The sequence below is a fragment of the Myotis daubentonii genome, chromosome 3 (genome assembly GCF_963259705.1).
Source record: "Myotis daubentonii chromosome 3, mMyoDau2.1, whole genome shotgun sequence".
Taxonomy (NCBI): domain Eukaryota; kingdom Metazoa; phylum Chordata; class Mammalia; order Chiroptera; family Vespertilionidae; genus Myotis; species Myotis daubentonii.
In genome coordinates this window covers 146,882,112-146,903,762 of record NC_081842.1, presented here as the reverse complement: position 1 = coordinate 146,903,762, position 21,651 = coordinate 146,882,112, and the positions used below count along the sequence as shown (strand labels likewise).

At 39.1% G+C, this 21,651-nt stretch overlaps 1 protein-coding gene across 2 annotated transcripts in view; it reads left to right on the top strand.

The window, feature by feature from the left end:
* The window catches only part of ABCD3 (ATP binding cassette subfamily D member 3), a 93,163-nt gene extending 71,852 nt beyond the window's left edge, over nt 1-21,311 (top strand). For both annotated transcript variants that reach the window (XM_059688767.1, XM_059688768.1), the window contains exons 17-23: nt 2,881-2,958; nt 3,061-3,126; nt 3,221-3,310; nt 7,015-7,134; nt 13,853-13,957; nt 16,056-16,112; nt 19,881-21,311. In XM_059688767.1, coding sequence (XP_059544750.1) covers nt 2,881-2,958; nt 3,061-3,126; nt 3,221-3,310; nt 7,015-7,134; nt 13,853-13,957; nt 16,056-16,112; nt 19,881-19,958 — 594 coding nt within the window. In that variant the 3' untranslated portion in view covers nt 19,959-21,311. The remainder of the gene's footprint in view (nt 1-2,880; nt 2,959-3,060; nt 3,127-3,220; nt 3,311-7,014; nt 7,135-13,852; nt 13,958-16,055; nt 16,113-19,880) is intronic.
* Nucleotides 21,312-21,651: the final 340 nt, after the last annotated feature.

The window sequence follows — 21,651 nt, the reverse complement described above, 5'->3', positions numbered from 1 at the left end:
ATCATAACAGACAGAAACTGTGTACCCGTTAAACATTAGCTCCTCATTTTCTTCCTCCCCCCATTTCCTGGTAACCTTTGTTCTACTTTCTGCATCAATGAATCAAACTACTCTAGGTACTTCATATAAGCAGAATAATACAATATTGATCCTTTTGTGACTGGTTTATTTCACTTCATATTGTCTTCAGAGTTCATCCAAGTTGTAGCATGTTTCAGAATTTAACTCCTTTTTAGGGCTAAATAATATTTTAGTGTATATTATATATATATATACTAGAGGCCTGATGCACGAAATTCGTGAAAGGGCCTAGGCCCTGGCCCCCGCCCGCTGCCACCACCGTGTCCAGGGGCCTCTGTCGCCTCTGCCGCAGCCCCCACCTGCTGCGGCTTTGTCCAGAAAGAAGAATGTCAGAAAGAACGTCCAGTCTAATTAGCATATTACCCTTTTATTATAGATATGTGCCGCATTTTGTCCATTCATTCTCTTGGGTCACTTTTTTTTTCTATCTATATAATAAAAGCCTAAATGACCGTTGTGGCAGAATGACCAGAATGACTGGTCACTACGATGTGCACCGACCGGGGGGGCGCGGGTGGGGTGAAGATGCTCAACTCAGGAGCTGCCCCCTGGTAGTCAGTGTGCTCCCACAGGGGGAACCCCGTTCAGCCAGAAGCCGGGCTCATGGCTGCCAAGCGCAGCAGTGTTGGCAGGAGCCTCTCCCGCCTCCACGGCAGTGCTAAGGAGCAGCGAGCCGAGCGGTAAGGGGAAGCGAGCAGGCGGGTGGTGAGGAGTGAAGGGTCCAGGACTGCAAGAGGGATGGGGATGTCCACCTGCTGGCATAAGGAGCGGGCCTAAATCAGAATCAGAAGGCAGACATGCCCTGAGGGCTCCTGGACTGCAAGAAGGTGCAGGCCGGGCTGAGGGGACTTCCCCCCCCCGCCCCCAACTCCCCCAGTGCATGAATTTCATGCACTGGGCCTCTAGTTATAAATAATACAAACGGGTCTCCATTTCATCAGAGCAAAAAGCCTTAAAAATCCTTTCAGTGGCTTACAATGCCCTGTAGGATTTGCCTGCCACTATCTTGCCCCCACTGCTTATCTCTTTGAGCTCATTTCCTACTACTCTTCTGTTCTGCTCATTTTTCTTCAGCCAAATAAGCCTCCTCCTTCTGTTTTAATAGAACAGGTACATTCTTGCTTCAGTGCCTTTGAATCAGCCTTTTTTGGTAGGGTTAGTACTAGAACAGTGATGGCGAACCTATGACACCATTTTGGTTGATTTTTCTTTGTTAAATGGCATTTAAATATATAAAATGAATATCAAAAGTATAAGTGTTTTACTGTGGTTGCAAATATCAAAAAATTTCTCTATGTACACGGCACCAGAGTTAAGTTAGGGTTTTTCAAAATGCTGACACGCCGAACTCAAAAGGTTCACCATCAACTCTACTAGAACAGTATTCCTCCAGATAAATTCCTAATTCATTCCTTCTTTCAGTATTTGCCCAGTTGCCTGGCCTGACCCCTTTAAAAATGCAGCCTCCCTCACTATTCCCAAATTTCCTTATGATCTATTTTTTCTTCATAGCACTTATTTTCTAACATTATTTAATTAGCTTATTTATTATGCACAGTTACTGTATGTCTCTCCCACTAGAATGTAGGCTGGTGGGGGAGGGTTTGAGCTTTTTGTTTGATTGTTTTGGGGGGATGGTTTGGTCTCTCTCTTTTTTTAAATGTAGCTCCATTGCCTAGAACAGAGCCTGACACTGAGAATTTAGTAAATATTGAATTAAATAATAGGAATCTGAACCTCAACAGTAAATTGTCTAAGGTAGGTGCCACAGCTTGGATAACGCCTTTTTCTTCACCTTCGTTGTCTCCCTTCCTCATGTGTACATGGCTGTGTAATGTTATATGCTAGATTATAACCCAGGTTTTCTGAATCTTCACAGGGTTGATTAACACAAGACTGCAAGCTTAGAACTTAGGCAGTTTTTTACATATTCTTATTTAACTTTATGTTATTGCAGACCAGTTTGGTGGTACTTGCATAGTTATAATGCATATATACTTTGATCCAACACTTATTTCTAAGAATCTGATATATAGAAACATATTTCACTAGTGCATAAATTTGCTCACTGACTTGGAGGTTCATTGCACTATTACCTAAAAGAGCAAAATAAAATGCAGACAACCTAAATAAATAAATTATGGCACATCCTTAATATAGGATACACTGCAAGTATTAGAAAAAAGAATGGGAGGAATCTGAATATACTGACCTGGAAGAATATTTATTATATATTGTGAAATAATAACAAATGTAGTACATATATAGTACAATTCCATTATTTTTTTAGAAAGATTGGATAGCATAGGAAATATAGTCAATAATATTATAATAATTATGTGCCAGGTGGGTACTGGAAATATTGGGGAATCACATTGTAAAGTATATGATTATCTAAACACTATGCTATACACCTGAAATTAATACAAAAAATATTGAATGCAAACTGTAATTGAAAAATAAAAATTAGAAAAAACCATACATATTGATTGTTTTCAAGAATTCTCAAATTTTTAAGCTTTAGCTTTTTGTATTTGGTTGAGACCAAGTTGATATCAATAATGATTTTTAAATTAAAAAGTGAGTAAAATTTGAAAGTAAACAAAAATAAAGGGTCCCTTCAACTATACCCTCCACTGCTTCCATCTGATAACACATTTATAGACAAAATGGAAAGTTTATCATTAGCAAAGAACGTTTGGACTCTGAGGAAATATTCATTGTTTACAGATTCACTCTAGTTCATTTACCTCATTAAATTAAATCTGTTAAAATTATTCATTCATAATTTTCTTTCAGGTTCGATCTGGGGCCAATGTTTTAATTTGTGGTCCAAATGGCTGTGGGAAGAGTTCACTTTTCCGTGTTCTTGGTGAAGTAAGTACAAATTGGCCTCAAAATTTTGCAGTTTTATTTTGCCATATGATCTACCACATTGTGAAATTTACTATTGCTCATCCCACTTCTTTCCTGTTATAGTTATGGCCTCTTTTTGGAGGACGTCTAACTAAACCTGAGAGAGGAAAGTTATTTTATGTTCCTCAGGTAAGACCTTGAGTTATTTTGTAATCTTTAATTTAAAGATACTTTTACTTATTGCTTAAAAATTCACTTCTAATGAATTTTGGTCTGTTATCAGAGACCTTATATGACCCTTGGAACCCTTCGAGACCAAGTGATATATCCAGATGGAAGAGAAGATCAAAAAAGGAAGGGGATATCTGACCTAGTACGTAACGGTTTATATCTCAGACCTGCTGAAAATACTATGTTTAAGGTTCTTTTTCTTAACCAGTTACGTACTTTAATTTTTTTTTATTTTTTATTTTTTTTAATTTTTTTATTGATTAAGTTATTACATATGTGTCCTTATCCCCACGTTACCCCTATCCCCCCTGCTCATGCCCTCACCCCCCCCCCCCCCCCCGTTGTCTGTGTCCATTGGTGAGGCCTAAATGCTTGATCTCTCCCCCTTACCCCCACCCTCCCCTACCTTTCCTTTGAGGCCTGACAGTCCGATTGATGCCTCTCCATCTCTGGATCTGTCCTTGTTCATCAGTTTATGTTGTTCATTATATTCCACAAATGAGTGAGATCATGTGGTATTTATCTTTCTCTGACTGGCTTATTTCACTTAGCATAATGCTCTCCAGTTCCATCCATGCTGTTGCAAATGGTAAGAACTCCTTCTTTTTTACTGCAGCGTAGTATTCCATTGTATAGATGTACCACATTTTTTAATCCACTCATCTACTGATGGGCACTTAGGCTGTTTCCAAATCTTAGCTATGGTGAATTGTGCTGCTATGAACATAGGGGTGCATATATCCTTTCTAATTGGTGTTTTCTAGTTTCTTGGGGGTATATTCCTAGAAGTGGGATCACTGGGTCAAATGGGAGTTCCATTTTTAGTTTTTTGAGGGAACTCCATACTGTCTTCCACAGTGGCTGCACCAGTCTGCATTCCCACCAGCAGTGCACGAGGGTTCCTTTTTCTCCACATCCCCAACAGCACTTGTGGTTTGTTGATTTGTTGATGATAGCCATTCTGACAGGTGTGAGATGGCACCCCATTGTCGTTTTGATTTGCATCTCTCAGATGATTAGTGACTTTGAACATGTTTTCATATGTCTCTTGGCCTTTCTTCTGTCTTCTTTCGAAAAGTATCTATTTAGGTCCATTGCTCATTTTTTGATTGGGTTGTTTATCTTCCTTTTGTTAAGTTGTATGAGTTCCCTGTAAATGTTAGAGATTAAACCTTTATTGGTGATAACATTTGCAAATATGTTCTCCCATTCAGTGGGCTTTCTTGTTGTTTTGTTGATGGTTTCCTTTGCTGTGCAAAAGCTTTTTATTTTGATGTAGTCCCATTTGTTTATTTTCTCTTTAGTTTCCAATGCCCTAGGAGCAGTATCAGTGAAGAAATTGCTTCAGCATATGTCTGAGATTTCGCTGCCTGTGGATTCCTCTAGTATTTTTATGGTTTCCCGTCTTATGTTTAAGTCCTTTATCCATTTTGAGTTTATTTTTGTGTATGAAGTAAGTTGGTGGTCTAGTTTCATTTTTTTGCATGTATCTGTCCAATTTTCCTAACACCATTTATTGAAGAGGCTGTTCATGCCTCCTTTGTTGAATATTAATTGAGCATAGTGGTTTGGGTCGATTTCTGGGTTCTCTGTTCTATTCCATTGATTTATATGTCTGTTCTTGTGCCAGTACCAGGCAGTTTTGAGAACAGTGGCTTTGTAATACAGCTTGATATCTGGTATTGAGATCCCACCTACTTTGTTCTTTCCCAGGATCGCTGCAGCTATTCAGGGTCTTTTTTTATTCCAGGTGAATTTTTGGAAAGTTAGTTCTAGGTCTGTGAAATATGCCGTTGGTATTTTAATGGGGAGTGCATTGAATCTATAGATTGCTTTGTGTAGTATGGACATCTTGATGTTGATTCTACCAATCCATGAACAGGGTATGTTCTTCCATCTGTTTATGTCTTCCTCTGTCTCCTTTTTCAGTGTCCTGTAGTTTTCCATGTATAGGTCTTTTACCTCCTTAGTCAAGTTTATTCCTAAGTATCTTAATTGTTTTGGTGCAATGGTAAATGGGATTGCTTTTTTAGTCTCTCTTTCTGTACATTCATTCTTGGTGTATAGAAATGCCATAGATTTCTTGGCATTAATTTTGTATCCTGCTACATTGCCAAATTCATTTATTAAGTCTAATAATTTTTTGATGGAGTCTTTAGGGTTTTCTATGTACAGTATCATGTCATCTGTGAATAAAGACAGTTTTACTTCTTATTTTCCAATTTGGATGCCTTTTATTTCTTCTTCTTGTCTGATCACAATGGCTAGTACTTCCAATACTATGTCGAACAGAAGTGGTGAGAGTGGGCATCCCTGTCTTGTTCCTGTTCTTAGGGGAAATGGAGTATGATGTTGGCTGTGGGTTTGTCATATATGGCTTTTATTATGTTGAGGTATGATCCTTCTATTCCCACCTTGCTGAGTTTTTATCAAGAAAGGGTGTTGGAATTGTCAAATGCTTTTTCTGTGTCAAATGACTATGTGATTTTTATCTCTCAATTTGTTTATGTGATGTATCACGTTTATTGATTTTCGGATATTGTACCATCCTTGCATCCCCTGGATTTATCCTACTTGGTCATGGTGTATGATCTTTCTGATGTACTTCTGGATCTGATTTGCTAGGATTTTGTTGAGCATTTTGTCATCTATGTTCATGAGGGATATTGGCCTGTAATTCTCTTTCATTGTGTTGTCTTTACCTGGTTTTAGTATTAGGGTGATGCTGGCTTCATAGAATGTGCTTGGAAGTGTTCCTTCCTCTTGGATTTTTTGGAATAGCCTGAGGAGGATAGGTTTTAGTTCTTCCTTGAATGTACAGTAAAACTCCCCTGTGAAGCCGTCTGGCCCCAGGCTTTTGTTTGCTGGAAGCTTTTTGATGACTGCTTCAATTTCTTCCATAGTTATCAGCCTATTGGGACTTTTAGAATCTTCCTGATTGAGTTTTGGAAGGTTGTATTTTTCTAGGAATATGTCCATTTCCTCCAGGTTGTCTAGTTTGTTAGAATAGTATTTTTTAACAATCCTTTGCATTTTTGTGGGGTCTGTTGTTATTCCGCCTTTCTCATTTTTTATTTTGTTTATTTGGGTCCTCTCTCTTTGCTTCTTGGTGAGCCTGGCTAGAGGTTCATTAATGTTGTTTATCCTTTCAAAGAACCAGCTCATGGTTTCATTGATCTTTTGTATTATTTTTTTTTTATCTCTATGTCATTCATTTCTGCTCTGATCTTTATTGTCTCCTTCCTCCTGGATACTGTGGCCTTTTCTTGTTGCTCTCTTTCTAATTCTTTGAGTTGTAGAGTGAGATGATTTATTACCATTTTTTCTTGTTTTTTTAAGGTAGGCCTGTAGAGCTATAAACTTCCCTCTCAGGACTGCTTTCACTGTGTCCCATAGATTTTGGATGGTTGTTTTTTCATTGTCATTTCCAGGATGTTCAGTTACGTACTTTTAATGCCAGGCAGTTTAATTCTAACCTGTAGAGCTTTTGAAGCTTTGACAGTAATTATACTTTTCAAGTTGAGGTAAGATGTTAACCACTTTGCGTAAATATGACTCTTGAGTGTTAACCTTGTTTACAATATTATTTATTTTCTCATTGCTCTTGTCCTTTAATTATGTACAGTTGTATCCTCTTTAAACTGCTAGATATATTTTGTCAAAATTAGTGTAGATAGGAAGTAAAGAGTTCAGGGCTACCCTTGTGCCACATTTTTGTGTGAAATGTACCTCTTTAAATGATATTGACAATAGAATTATAGTGATTTTAGTTTAAAAAATACAGCAAGATAGAGAATTTTGGTATATTATTACATTTGATTTCATCTTTAATCATTTTTCTGAAAGGTACTGAAGGAATACTTAGATAATGTCCAGTTGGGTCATATTCTTGAACGCGAAGGAGGCTGGGACAGTGTTCAGGATTGGATGGATGTGCTCAGTGGTGGAGAGAAGCAAAGAATGGCAGTAAGTATACTCTGAAGACATTGCACAAAAATGCACCTGTTTGATTAATCAAGGCACATATTTTTACTTGCATATTTTTTTTAACACAGATAAAAATTTATTTAATCTTTGAATAAGAAATACCCTTCCAAGCATGATCCAAAAGTAAAAAACAAGAAAGTTTTAATATATTGGCTACTTAAAACAAAAGAAAAATAATCTAAACTACATACTTGAAGTTATGAAAAACTGTAAAAAAAGAATTCACAACATATATTTTTGAATTATGAATAACTTTTAGAAATCAATGAAAAGATTTAAAAAAACATTAGAAAATATAGTTAAAGCATGGTTAAGCAAGTTAAATCAAAAAGGAGAAATACAAATGGCCAATAAACATGAAAAATATTTTACCTCACTAGTATTAAGTGAAATGCCAATTAAAATAAAAATACCTTTTAACCTATAAAACTGGAAAAAATTTGAAAAGAATGATAATAACTAGTGTTGATGAGGGTGTGAGATAATAGATACTTTCATACACTTTAAAGAGAATATAACTTAGTTCAAACTTTCTGGAGGGCAATTTAGCAAATTGATACAGCATTTTAAAATGTGTATATTGACATTTAATTGTTCACTTCTAAGAACTTATCCTAAGGAATTAACAGGATAAATGCACAGAAATGCCTGTACAAGAAGTTTCTTTAGTGTATCATTTAACAAAACAAAAGATTGGGAAACCTAGCCTGGCCAGTGTGGGTCAGTGGTTGAGCATCGACCTATGAACCAAGAGGTCATGGTTCAATTCCTGGTCAGGGCACATGCCTGGGTTGCAGGCTTGATCCCCAGTGTGGGGTGTGCAGGAGGCAGCCGATAAATGATTCTCTCTCATCATTAATGTTTCCGTCTCTCTCTCCCTCTGCTTTCTTCTCTGAAATCAATAAAAAAGAAAAAAATTATTTAAAAAAAAAAGATTGACAAACCTAAATATTTGCCAGTAGGGGAACAGGAAGTTATGTAATAATGCAAGAAGATGGACAGAGATGTCCTCACATATTAAGTAAAACAAAAGATTATGTAATGGAATGTATAGCATGGTTATCTATATGTACATTTTTCTCTATATGTTTATATCTATACTAATAAAAGAGAAAAATGGTAATTGGCGTACAACGATACCCTTTTCATCGGCTAATCAGGGCTATATGCAAATTAACTGCCAACTATGATTGGCAGTTAACTGACAACAAGATGGCGGTTAATTTGCATATGCAGGCACAATGCAGGGAGGCGAAAGGGAAAGCAGGAAGAAGCCCCCTGCCACTGACAGTGATCGGAAACCCAGGGGGGAGCTAAGAGCTGGGGGGCAGGGCAAAGGCGGCTCTGGGGCCGCCTTTGCCCTGCCCCCCAGCCATGATCGGAGAATCAGGCGCCTTTGCCGCCCTGGCCAGTGATAGCAGGAAGTAGGGGTGGAGCCAGCGATGGGAGCTGGGCACAGTCGAAGCTGGCAGTCCCGGGAGCTAGGGGTCCCTTGCCTGGGCCTAAAGCGGAGCCCACGATCGCGGGGCCGCTGCAGCTGCGGGTCCCCGCTGCCCGGGCCGGACGCCTCAGCCAGAGGCGTTAGGCCTGGGCAGGGGCGGAGCCTGCAACCGCGGGGAGCTGGGGGTCCCCTGCCCAGGCCTGACACCTCTGCCAGAGGCCTCAGGCCTGGTCAAGGGGCCGATCCGGTGATTGGTGATCGGAGGGTGATGAGGGTCAACTCCTCTGGCCGAGGTATCAGGCCTGGGCGGGGGGCTGAGCCGGGGATTGGGGGGATATGATGGTCCCCTTGCCCAGGCCTGAAGCCTGGGTCAGAGGCGTCAGGCTTGTGCGGGGGGTGGAGCAAGCGATCAGAGGGAGATGGGGGTCCCCTGCCCAGGCATGATTCCTGGGCCAGAGGCCTCAGGCCTGGGCGGGGGCCAGAGCCAGTGATCGGGGGGAGATGGGGGTCCCCTGTCCAAGCCTGACACCTCTGGCAGAGGCATCAGGCCTGGGCAAGGGGCCGATCAGGTGATCAGAGGGTGATGGGGGTCTACGCCTCTGGCTGAGGCATCAGGCCTGGGCAAGGGGCAGAGCCAGCAATCGGAGGGGTCTGGGGGTCCCCTGCCCAGGCCTGATGCCTGGGCCAGAGGCATCAGGCCTGGGCTGGGGGCAGAACCAGTGATGGGAGGAAATGAGGGTCCCCTGTCCAGGCCTGACACCTCTGTCAGAGGCGTCAGGCCTGGGCAAGGGGCCGATCCTGCGATTGGAGGGTGATGGGGGTCAACGCCTGAGGGCTCCCAGTATGTGAGAGGGGGCAGGCTGGGCTGAGGGACACTCCCCCCACCCACACCCAGTGCACGAATTTCGTGCACCGGGCCCCTAGTTAAAATATAAAATCAGAACACCAAATGTTAATCACTATCATTTCTGGATGTTTCAAATAATAGGGAATCTTTACTTTCTTGTTTATGGCTAGCTGTGTTTTCTGATTATTCAAAAATAATGAGCATTTATTATTTTTTATTATACTTTCATATTTTTAATGGCAATTTTTATAGTATATATTAGTTTAAATAATAATAAAGGTGCTTGAAAGTAACTTGCATGTAAATTTGAAATTTTGAAAAATTTTGAGTTTTCCTGTGAAAGGAAAAACTGCAGATTCAATTATATACCATTAATCCATTTTTTGTAAAAGTTGAGGAAACTTTGTACCATGTTGGTCTTGGGACATACAGTAATTATGGTTGGGTTATGAGATCTCGTTCATATGAGATCTTTTCCCTACAGACATCTCTTTGCCTTACTCAGGCTATTCTCTGAAGTAGGTGAAGATATTAGAGGTGATCAACCCTAATTTTGTTATTTTATTCTTTATTCTGTTCTTGCCCCTTCCCTCTGCCATTATATATATCCTTGTGTCAGGGCTCAGTATCTGCTACTTAAAATTATTTAGATTTTTAAAGTTTTCCTACTATAAAAAAGCATTTGAGAGGAACTATATTTTAATGTTAACTTTCTTTTTTTTTTTTTAATATATTTTATTGATTTTTTACAGAGAGGAAGGGAGAGAGATAGAGAGTTAGAAACATCGATGAGAGAGAAACATCGATCAGCCGCCTCCTGCACATCTCCTACTGGGGATGTGCCCGCAACCAGGTACATGCCCTCGACCGGAATCGAACCTGGGACCTTTCAGTCCACAGGCCGACGCTCTATCCACTGAGCCAAACCGGTTTCGGCGAGAGGAACTATATTTTAATTTTATGATTGACTAAACTTATCCCTAATCAAATGTCACTATAGAACAGTACATATTAAGAGTGATACTTGGAGTACTCTGTTAAGAGGGATCACTTTTAAAGAGTCATTTTATAATGGAATATATCACAGTTTGAGCAGATCCAGAGGAATTTTTCTTTCCAGAATATTAGTCTTGTGGAAGTTAGAGAAAACTGCAGCCAAGGAAAGACGACAAAAGAAATGGCTTATTGCAGAATTTCTTATTCAGTATCTTCAGGTTATATTCTACCTTCTTGTTGCCTACTACTCCCTGATTTTGCATGTTGTTTTTTCTAAAAGTATACCCATCCTGTGCAAACATAATATCAACCTAATATTGTGATTTGTTTGGCCAGTGCTATAATATGAATATAATTTAGAATATGAGTATAATTTAGAGTGAAGAATGAACCATAAACAAAAGAGAGATGCCAGCTATATTCAAAATGGAAATTGGGCTGAAGCAGTGAAAATTTGAAGTGATGGCATTTCTTGAATCAATTTAGAGGATGGCTATAGGAATAACTACAAGTCAAAACAACAAATTTAAATTTCTGTACTGTGACTTCAAAGAAAATGGGAGGATAGTCAAGATTTATAAATGGACACAATGGAAACTCAGGGAAAGAAAAATAAATGTGCATAACTAATGAATCTTGTGTGTGTGGTATAAAGGTATAGAAGGGATAGTTTTTATTTGAAGACAAGAATGCAAGGCCTTGAGGAGTGAGAGGATATCTTACAGAGTAAGGGAATGGGGCCTTAGCCGGTTTGACTCCGTGGATAGAGCATCAGTCTACGGACCGAAGGGTCCCAGGTTCGATTCCGATCAAGGGCCCATACCTCGGTTGCCCAGGCCTGGGCCCTGATCAGGGCCCGTGCAGGAGGCAACCAATTGATGTGTTTCTCTCACATCGATGCTTCTTTCTGTCTTTCCTTTTCTCTTCCACTCTCTCTAAAAATCAATGAAAAAACATCCTCGGGTGAGGATTAACAAAACAAAACAAACAAGTAATGGTGTGGGGAAGGAATCCTGTAAAGTCAGATCGACAGTGATAGGAAAAAGCTCACCCATGGCACTGCTGCATGACCGTGCCATTGACAGTATGTTCTGTGTGGGCCAATGTCTGGAGAATTGACCGGGGAATTTAAAAGACAGCATATTGTTTTGCTACTTTCAAAGGGTTTATGGGGAGAAAGAAAAGGTGAATGCAACAAATATTAACATTGATGAAGTTGGTGAAGTATGTATATTCATTTTACTATTCTTTCATTTATTTAGTAGGATTAGAAATTTTCAAAGTAAAAAGTTGAGCGAAGACAAGACAGTTTTTATAAATTAAAAATTTACATTCACAAATTATAAAAATTATAATTTTTAGGGAGAACAGATTTGAAAGGTTTAACCACCTAAAATAAATAGCGAATTTGTAATAGTGAAGGTTTGTGTAAAACAAATGAACCAAAGGAATTTTGAGCAAGGAGAGTAGGGTTTGAATGTGAGGGAATGGAATAATACTATTGAATAATGGGAGGTCTGGTGACAAATTTCTAAAAGTTCCTTTAGTATAAATGTAGGGAAATGAGATTATTATTCCCTTATTTTAATAGTAAGAAACCTAATTTAATTATGGTATAATTTCCACGGAGCTCAATATTAGCCAAGTGTCTGCCCTTACAATCTAGTTAGCACATGGGTGGGGAACGTGTGGCCCTCGGGCCTATGAAATCCTTTGGTCCGGCCCTGCCAAGGCATTAGAGGTGAGTTAATTAAATGTTTGACCAAACATAGCAGGCTAATTTTTTAAAATATATTTTTATTGGTTTCAGAAAGGAAGGGAAAGGGAGAGAGAGAGATAGAAACATCAATGATGAGAGAGAATCATCATTGGCTGCCTTCTGCACATCCCCTACTGGGGATCGAGCCCAGAATCTGGGCATGTGCCCTTCACTGGAATTGAATCTGAGACCCTTCAGTCTGCAGGCCAACATTCTATCCACTGAGCCAAACTGGCTAAGGCAATCAGGCTAATTTTTAACCAGTTAACTGCCACATGTCCAAAACGGAAACCATCCCTACAAGCCATGATATTTTGAATTTAATTGCGTCTATAGACACTTACGGTGTACAAAGGGTTAAGTTGATGCTTTTGTATGGCCCGAGAATCTATACTAATAAAAGGGTAGCATGCTAATTAGACCGGATAGACCAGACGTCTTCCGGACATCCTTTTGGACAAAGCCACGGTGGCGGGGACCGAGACAGAGATGGTTAGGGGCAATCAGGCCAGTAGGGGGAGAGCAGTTAGGGGTGATCAGGCCGGCAGGGGAGCAGTTAGAGGCATCAGGCAGGCAGGCAGAGGCTGTTAGGGGCAATCAGGCAGGCAGGCAGAGTGGTTAGGGGTGATCAGGCAGGCAGGCGAGCGGTTAGGAGCCAGTGGTCCCGGATTACGAGAGGGATGTCCGACTGCCAGTTTAGGCCCGATCCCACAGCGGTCCCGGATTGGAGAGGGTGCAGGCTGGGCTGAGGACCCCCCCCCCCCCCCCCCGCATGAATTTCGTGCACTGGGCCTCTAGTGGTGTTATAAATATCCAAATGGCCTTTGGCAGAAAAAAGACTCCCCACTCCTGTGTTAGGAGATCCGAATATTCTCAACTAAATGTAATACAAGGCAGTATATAACTACCAAAAAAGTGCACTGGGAAAGTGATGAGGAAAAGTCGATTGTGACTGGCAGATCCTGTTTAATTCTTCCAGCAGCCCTGTGAAGTCATTTGTTAGACAAAGGATCAGAATAAATAATTCCCAGAAAATAAAACACATATAGAAAGTAAATGTGAGAAAATGTTCAGCATTTCTGCTAATCAAAGAAATGTAAGCTGTAACAATCTTGATGTTAATTTTTACTTACAAAATTAGCAAAGGCTTTAAAAAACGAACAAGCTGATGAAACAGGTGCACAAAAAATTATTGGTGGGAATATTGATAACAATATTAATATTGACAATGTAATATTAATGGGCATTACTTAAGCAACAAAACATTTAAAGGTAGACATATTTTTGTACCTGAGCCATTTATGAGTCTGACTTGTAAGATTTTTGGTTTAAATATGTACCCTTTAATCTTGTGTAGAGAACTTTCTTTAATATTAGTTGAAACTCTACTTCACCTCATATCAGTCCTGAAAGTTTTGTTTTACTCTGAGCAATATTTCCTATGCATTACATTTCTCTCTTTGTTCAGGAAGATAATAGAAACAACTAGGTTTATTTACGTTGCTTTAATTTCTGGGAAACAGATTTTTTTGAGTTAGAATAATTTTCATATTTGCTTTATAAGACTGTAAGTACATACTTAACTTAAAGTAAACCTATTTTAGCTTATTAACTTATGCATGTGATTATACAAAATACTATTTTTTTGCTTCAGATGGCAAGATTATTTTATCATAAACCCCAGTTTGCCATTTTGGACGAATGCACCAGCGCAGTGAGTGTGGACGTGGAAGGCTACATCTACAATCACTGTCGAGAGGTAAGTGGACAGGTTTGCAGTGTGAGGGTCCACGTCCTCCTTCCTGCTTTACTCTGTGTCCAACCAAATAGCTACCCAAAGAGAAGATTCTAAATTATTAAGTAACAAAATTACTATCAAAGGAAGATATCTCGCTTTAGCAAGGACTTTAAGGTGATTATAGATATAAGAAAAAGTAAATGAATTCTGTATATAATTCTCTTTAGCCACATCTTAGATATGAAACAAAAATATATATTTAAACTTATTTTTCTTTTACCTTATTCCCTATATTAAGAGTTAATAAACTGGTATATTTTTAATTTGTTCCATGAACTTTACCTAAATATGATTTGTGTGTGTGTGTTTTTGATTGTTTTTTTTTTTAACCAAGAAAATGCAACAGTAATCATTTGGCAACTTTAATTTATTCATTTTTTCCCCTCTGGCCTAGGCAGTATTTTACCAAAGCTTCTTTTAGTAGCCTTTTCTGGGGCTATCTACATTGGTTCCGTTCTATTCAGTAGTCTCAGTTGTTTTTTTCCTGTGAGAGATTATCACTAACATTTATACAAAATTTGGAACAAAATCCAAAAAGAATTTACATAAATAAATGAAATACAGAGTCTTTTAACATTTTGTAGCTGTTTCTTAGGAGTTTATAATAAATATAAAAGGTCATGTTGCACAGGAAGTATGAATTCCTGCTACTCCCAGTGTGGTCATGGTTCGGCGTCAACATCACCTGAGAGCCTGTTAGAAATGCACATATATAATATGCTTTTGAAAAATAGATAATGTATATAAAAAAGCATATATATAATATGCTCATTTTGTCCTACAGTTCCTAACCAATTTGAGAATCCTTCCATAGGGAGCTAAACTTAAGACATTTAAAGTTTTAAGTGATATTACTTTACATTATCACTTCATACAGCAGACGTGTAAATACAACATTGGGCACTTTAATCTCATGATAGAAGTGATCCAGAATATACTTACTGCTGATTTTAAAAAAAAATTATCACATGACAATAAGATTTAGAACTCATGATGGAAAGTTCCTGGATGCAAACAATGATGTAGAACAGGATTTCTCAGTCTCAGCCCTATTGACATTTTGGGCTGGATAATTTCTTAGTTGTGGGATGCACCGTAGGCTGTTTGGCGGTGTCTTTTCCCTCTGCCTGGTAAATGTCAGAGACGCTCAGTTGTGACAGTCCGAAGTGTTTATGGGCATTGCCAAATGTCCTCTAAGAGACAAAATCACACGCATACACCACCACCTAGTTGAGAACCACTGATCAAAGCAATTAGTTAAATTAGTCTTGTTTTTTTTTTTAAAATATGAAGTTCAGATATGTGGAAGCTTATTTGCAGTCTAAATCCAGTAAGTTTTTTAAAACCAAAAGATTTTTCATTATTTTCTGGCAAGCTCACTGGGTAGCCAAACCTGGTCTGAACTAACAAGAGGTATTTAAACTCCTTTAACTATCTCCCTGTCAGTGTCTACACGTGTTGCAATAGAAATATTTATGTGTTTAATTATAGAATTTGTCCCAGGACCCTCTGGGGGTGGTAAATACTGCATTTCAAAAATCTGAATTCTAAGACAAATTCCAAAACAGGGTTTTCCAGAAAGAATGATGTCTCTGTTTAAAAAGCAAATTGATCTTGACCTTTTGCTATTTCTATCATTCTTATACTTTTTTCATGTATTTTTCACAATAAATAGAAAATGTGCTAGGATATATATTTTTCTGCCCCAAACAAAATAATACATAATGCTGTTAGTTTAGGTTTTTTTTTTCCCCCCCGTAAAGAACTTCACTGATATCTGTTCATTTTTATTGTGTGGTTGATGGCCTATGCTTTGTACTACCTTGAACATTTGACATCAATTGTAATTTTTTTTCTCTTTGACATTGATTTTTTAACTATAGCTACTGAAGACCATCATCTTAATATCTTAAACCAGCGGTCGCCAACCGGTGGTCCACGGACCACTGATGGTCTGTGAGGTCCAAAAGGTTGGCAACCGCTGTCTTAAGCTATATAGAGTGGTTTAAATTGTAATCTATGTTATTGCTATAAACATAAGTCATTTTCTTTGTAATAGGTTGGCATCACCCTCTTCACTGTGTCTCATAGGAAGTCTCTTTGGAAACACCATGAGGTTTGTATTTCTTACATTTTCTTTCTTTTTCTTTTTATCCTCACCCGAAGATATTCTTTCCACTGATTTTTTAGAGGAAGTGGAAGTGAGGGTGGGGGAGAGAGAGAGATAGAGACAGAGACAGAGAGAGAGAAACATCAATGTGAGAGAGACACATCAATTTTTTGTTTTCCCCATGCATCCCGACCAGGACCTGGGATCAAATTTGCAACCCAGGTACGTGCCCTTGACCGGAAATCAAGCCCACAATCTTATGGTGCATGGACCAGTGCTCTAACCATTGGGCAACACGGGTCAGGGTGGTTTGAGATTTATTTGAGTATATTTCCTTATATACATATACCTTAAGGGAAAAAGTTGATTCTGTTTCAGTCTTATAAAATGAAAGAGGATTTCCTTAAATATTATTATAATTGTCAGTTTTGAAAGTTACAATATATGTAAACAATCCCTTGTTATATACAATGAATATTAGAGAACCAGTTAGTGGTTCTCCAGTTTTAGCTATCACTATTATATAATAACTGACTAAAATTTGCATAATTTTATCACAGCTGTGGCCAAGTAAACTTTTTCTTACCATCCAGTATTAACAGAAGGGGAAAGAGTCTTCAAAAGGATTAGATCCCCAAAAGTCTAGGGACACTTTTAGTGGAGATCAGGATGACAAGGAAACTGAGTGTTGTCAGCTATGTGCATCATTGCACTGTGATAAAGTAGAATTCATTAGGTAGTCACCACAATTTGCAAAGATATTCTAGTGAGGTTTACACTGTGCAGATATCTTATTCTTGCCATTCCACTAGTGCCACTCTCAAGATGGCAGGCAGTTCTTTTCAACTCTTAGTATAAAATGATCAAACCCTAAAAATAAACCCAGTTTAATTCATTTTATTATTCTTTAATATATGTTTTTATTGATTTCACAGAGAGGAAGGGAGAGGAAGAGAGAGATTCAGAGTACTATCTTTACCTGCAAGAACCTATAGTTTAGATCAGCGGTCGCCAACTGGTGGTCTGCGGACCACTGGTGGTCCATGAGCTCCGAAAGGTTGGGAACCGCTAGTTTAGATGACAGTGTACAAATGATAAAATGAGCATGGGACTGAAGTCAGAAAACCTGGGTTCAGACACCACTGTTTCTGGCATCAATTGCTTTCTTTGTGTAATAAAGTTATTGATCCTTATCTGCCTGTCTCATAGATTACCTTGAGGATCTAAGAAACAGCCTATATGAAAGTATTTCATAAGGTGTTGTGAAATTCCATATAGCTGTGTGACTTTTAAAGATAGTTTTGCCCTGACTGGTGTATCTCAGTAGTTGGAGCATTGGCCCTGGCACCGAAGGTCCCCGGGTTCAATTCCCTGTCAAGGGCATGTACCTGGGTTACAGGTTCGATCCTTTGCCCAGGTCGGTTTGTGCAGGAGGTAACCTATCAAAATGTCTCTCTCACATCAATGTTTTTCTCTCTTCTTTTCTCTTCCCCTCTCCCTTTAAAAAGCAATGGGGAAAAATACCCTCAGGTGAGGATTAACAACAACAAAAGGTAGTTTTTATCTTAGGGCATTATAATTTGTCCATATTTTCATGAATTGAATTAGATTGAATAACTAGAAATCAAAGCAGTTTAACATATATCCAAGCCTTTGTGTTTTCTTTTTTTATTTTCATCTGAGCATATGTTTATTGACGTTAGAGAGAGAGGACAGGGGTAGGGTGGGGGAGGGAGAGAGAGAAATGTCAATTGGTTGGCTCTCATATGTGCTCTGACTGGGGATTGGATCCACAACCTAGGTATGTGCCCTGACCGATAATCAAACCCACAACCTTTTGGTGTATGGGATGATGTTCCAATCAAATGAGCCACCCAGCCAGGGCAAGCCTTTGTGTTTTCTTAGAAGTTCATAAACTTAACAGGACAGTGAGAAGTCTTGGGTTTTACCTCTCCTTGTCTTCTGGAGATATGTATAGATGAGTAGGAAAATAATCATCAGGCCAGGTACTGGCCCGATGACAGGAAGTATAGCAAAGTTAGAGCCAGAATAGCTAAGAAATAAGTATAGAAAACAGGAAAACAGAAGTCTTTTCTGTCAATAAAAAGCCACTAAACAGAAGGTTTTATTAACCACTAGAGGCCTGGTGCACGAAATTCATGCACGAGGGTGGGGTCCCTCAGCCTGGACTGTACCCTCTCCAATCCGGGACCCCTCAGGGGATGTTCGACTGCTGGGATCGGGCCCCAACCAGCAGTCGGACATCCCTTTCTCAATCCGGGACTGCTGGCTCCTAACCACTCACCTGCCAGCTGGCCTGATCCCCCTAACTGCTCTCCCCTGCCAGCCTGATCCCCCTAACTGCTCTACCCTGCTGGCCTGATCGCCCCTAACTGCCTCTGCCTCAGCCCCCACCACCATGGCTTTGTCTGGAAGGAATTCGGACGTCCAGAAGATGGCCGGTCGACCTGGTCTAATTAGCATATTACACTTTTAGTAGTATAGATAGATTATGTAGGATAGCATCGCTTAAATTGCGGGGGGGAGGGAGCCTTTTTATTCAGGAGGAGATGCTCTTGGCAGACAAAAATACATAATCCCTATATCTGGACTGATAGCCAGCCATATGCACTATATTGCCAAACCGGTCATTAAAAAATTGAACCACTTTCTTAACACCTTACACCAAACAGCTGTTGCCCTTAAAACCCCTCCTCAGCCCCCACCTTAGGTTCTGCCTTCGCAGTTCACCCAGATTAGGTTCTGATTGGTCGGTTTCTATGCCAGTCAGTGTCAAAAGCTCCACCTCCTAGGCAGCCATTGGCTCCTGGCACTTCACCCAGATTTGGTTCTGATTGGTCAATTTCTATGCCAGTCAGTGTCAAAAGCTCTGCCTCCTAGGCAGCCACTGGCTCCTGGCACTTCACCCAGATTTGGTTCTGATTGGTCAGTTTCTATGTCAGTTGGCATCTACGGGCATATCAATGGGCCTGATCAGAGAGGCGGGGCTGATCAGCAGCCCCAGCAGAGGCCTGAGAGAAAGAGAGGCACGGCTGCTGGCCAGGCCCCAAGAGAAAGAGAGAGGCAAGTGCTGATCAACAACTGCCACGGAGGCTGTGGCTCAGACCCTGCTTCTCTCTCCTGGCCTCTCTCTGGCCCTGATCCACAGCCCCCTTTGCAGTCAGTGCTGGGTCGGGGCGCCATGGCAACCCAGTACTGACTTCCAGTCAGTTGAGCCTTCGGTCATTTCGGATGTTACGGACCCTGGCTCTTCATATATATAGATTGTCCTGAGTGTCTTCGTTGGATGGGAGATAGAGGGATAGCTCTTTTCTTCCTCTGGCAAATAAAAATAAACAGAAAGCCTTTAGAGGTTCCAAGCTGACCTAGGAAACATTATTCTGGAAGCATGAAAGGCTGCTGGATTGAACAGACTTGCACTTGTTGCAATTTGACCTATGGTAGCTCAGGCCCTTGGTTGTAGAAAAATTCTAATTTGTGGGATGCTTATAGATTTGGTTTCTTTAAATAGTGAGGAGGTCTAGTTTAATTACAAGCAGAGTTATATTGTTGCTATTTTTTAAAAGAATAGACTTCTTTATGTAGTCTTACCTTGAGAACTGTATGCATTTCTGTGTATCAACTTTTAAGAATTTAAGTTTAGTTGCTTAAAATAATCATTTCTAATCATTTATTTGTATAATTATGTCTACATAAATTCTTGACAAGAAGGAAATTCTCTTAGTTATTGATTTCCCCCCTTCTTTCCCACAGTATTACCTGCATATGGATGGCAGAGGCAATTATGAATTTAAACAGATAACAGAAGATACAGTTGAGTTTGGCTCTTAGAATCCAGAGAACTGTACCTGCTTCAATGAAATAATTACAGAACACACTTAGAAATGCAAAGTACATTGTAAAATAAAGTTGAGCTTTTTTAAAACCAAGCAGCAAACTAACTAAATATAAAATAATCGAGAACAAGTTGTTAAACCTTTAATATTATGTAGGATATTGCTAATTGTGTATATGTTGGTTTAATTATTAATATGTACTAAGAATGACCTTATTCTTGTGGTTGAAAAACTGCCTAAATTAACTTGGGCTTAAATCAGTGTCACCTGATTCACCTGGGGATATAAGTCATTGAAAGTCAGCTAATTTGACTCATGGCTTTGACTTTTCCTTCAATGAAGAACCCTGTTTAAAACTGGTGTCATCACATGTCCTGTTATAACAAGATAGTTTTGAGTTTAATTTTCTTGTGCCCCTGATGGTGGGAAGCAAACAAATCATAGTGTATTATCAAAATGCACAGCATCATTGCATAAGAGCATTTATTACACAGCGGCAGGTTTCTTTAGCTGCCACAGTTATACTCATTCCTTGTATATGTCCTGGGGTACATTTGACTCCAGGAAAGCCATTTGAATTTCCTTTGGCCAAATAATAAATGTGTCCCTCTCAATCTTCAGTGTTGAATTGTTTTAAGGGTTTTTACAAAAAGTATACCCAGTCTTGCTTACAAAAGGTGGTTACTATGTTTCACACTTACTCTTCCCAATGTTTGGGATATTAAAACACAGAGTCTTTAAATGTCAAGTTCAAGGTCTTAGATGTTTAGATTTTTTAAAAGAATCACGAATTTGTGTACATTAAAGCCCATTCATTAGAAGTGTGGTGGTTACATGGTGTGAAACTCCAAATGAGTCATAATAATGCACTACATGAACGAACGCACTGAGTATACAACATTATCACTACCTTTGATTGTGATTTTATGTTTAAAAAATGTTATAAAAATATTATGCACATGGGTGAATTATGTTCCCTAGGTAGTGTTTTATCTCCATGAATTTTTCATAGCTTTTTAATATTTGGGTTATTATGTTGAACTATCCTAAGAGAAATCAGTTTCACCTTACCAGACCACCATTAATGACCGCATCTATTATTTGCACAGGGAGAACTGAAACTGAATATTATAAATAAGCTAGATATGAAATCAGTCTTATCAAATGGGGGTTCAGAAAGGGACATTCTTTATTCTTGTTTCTGCATAGCTGGTTTTGTTTTGTTGCAGAATTAATTGTAAGAATTATCATCTACTAAAGTAAAACTTTTTACTGATTCCATAATATATAACATTCAGTTTTTACCACTCTTTAACAAACTTGTATACTTAATTTCTGTTCAGTTTTTTTTTTAATCAGATATTCTATACACCCTTTGCTTGTTCTTTTTATTCTGGTATCTAAATAATGGGTAGTTCATACAGCCTTGACTTGAAAAACACAAAAATAAATTAACATTCAGAAAGCCTTTTTTGCACCCAATGTCTCTTTTTTTGAAAAGTTGTGTCAAATGTGGTTTTAATGAAATGAATTTGTCTTTTAGAAAAGCCAGTTAAAACCTTTAGTGTACCTGACAGATGCTACCAAATAGCCAGGAGACCTTAAAATATATTACTAGTCCTGGGAAAGATTTTAAGGCATTCGGGAAGTTTGAGATTTTCAGATTTCTAGATTGCCCCAAACCAATA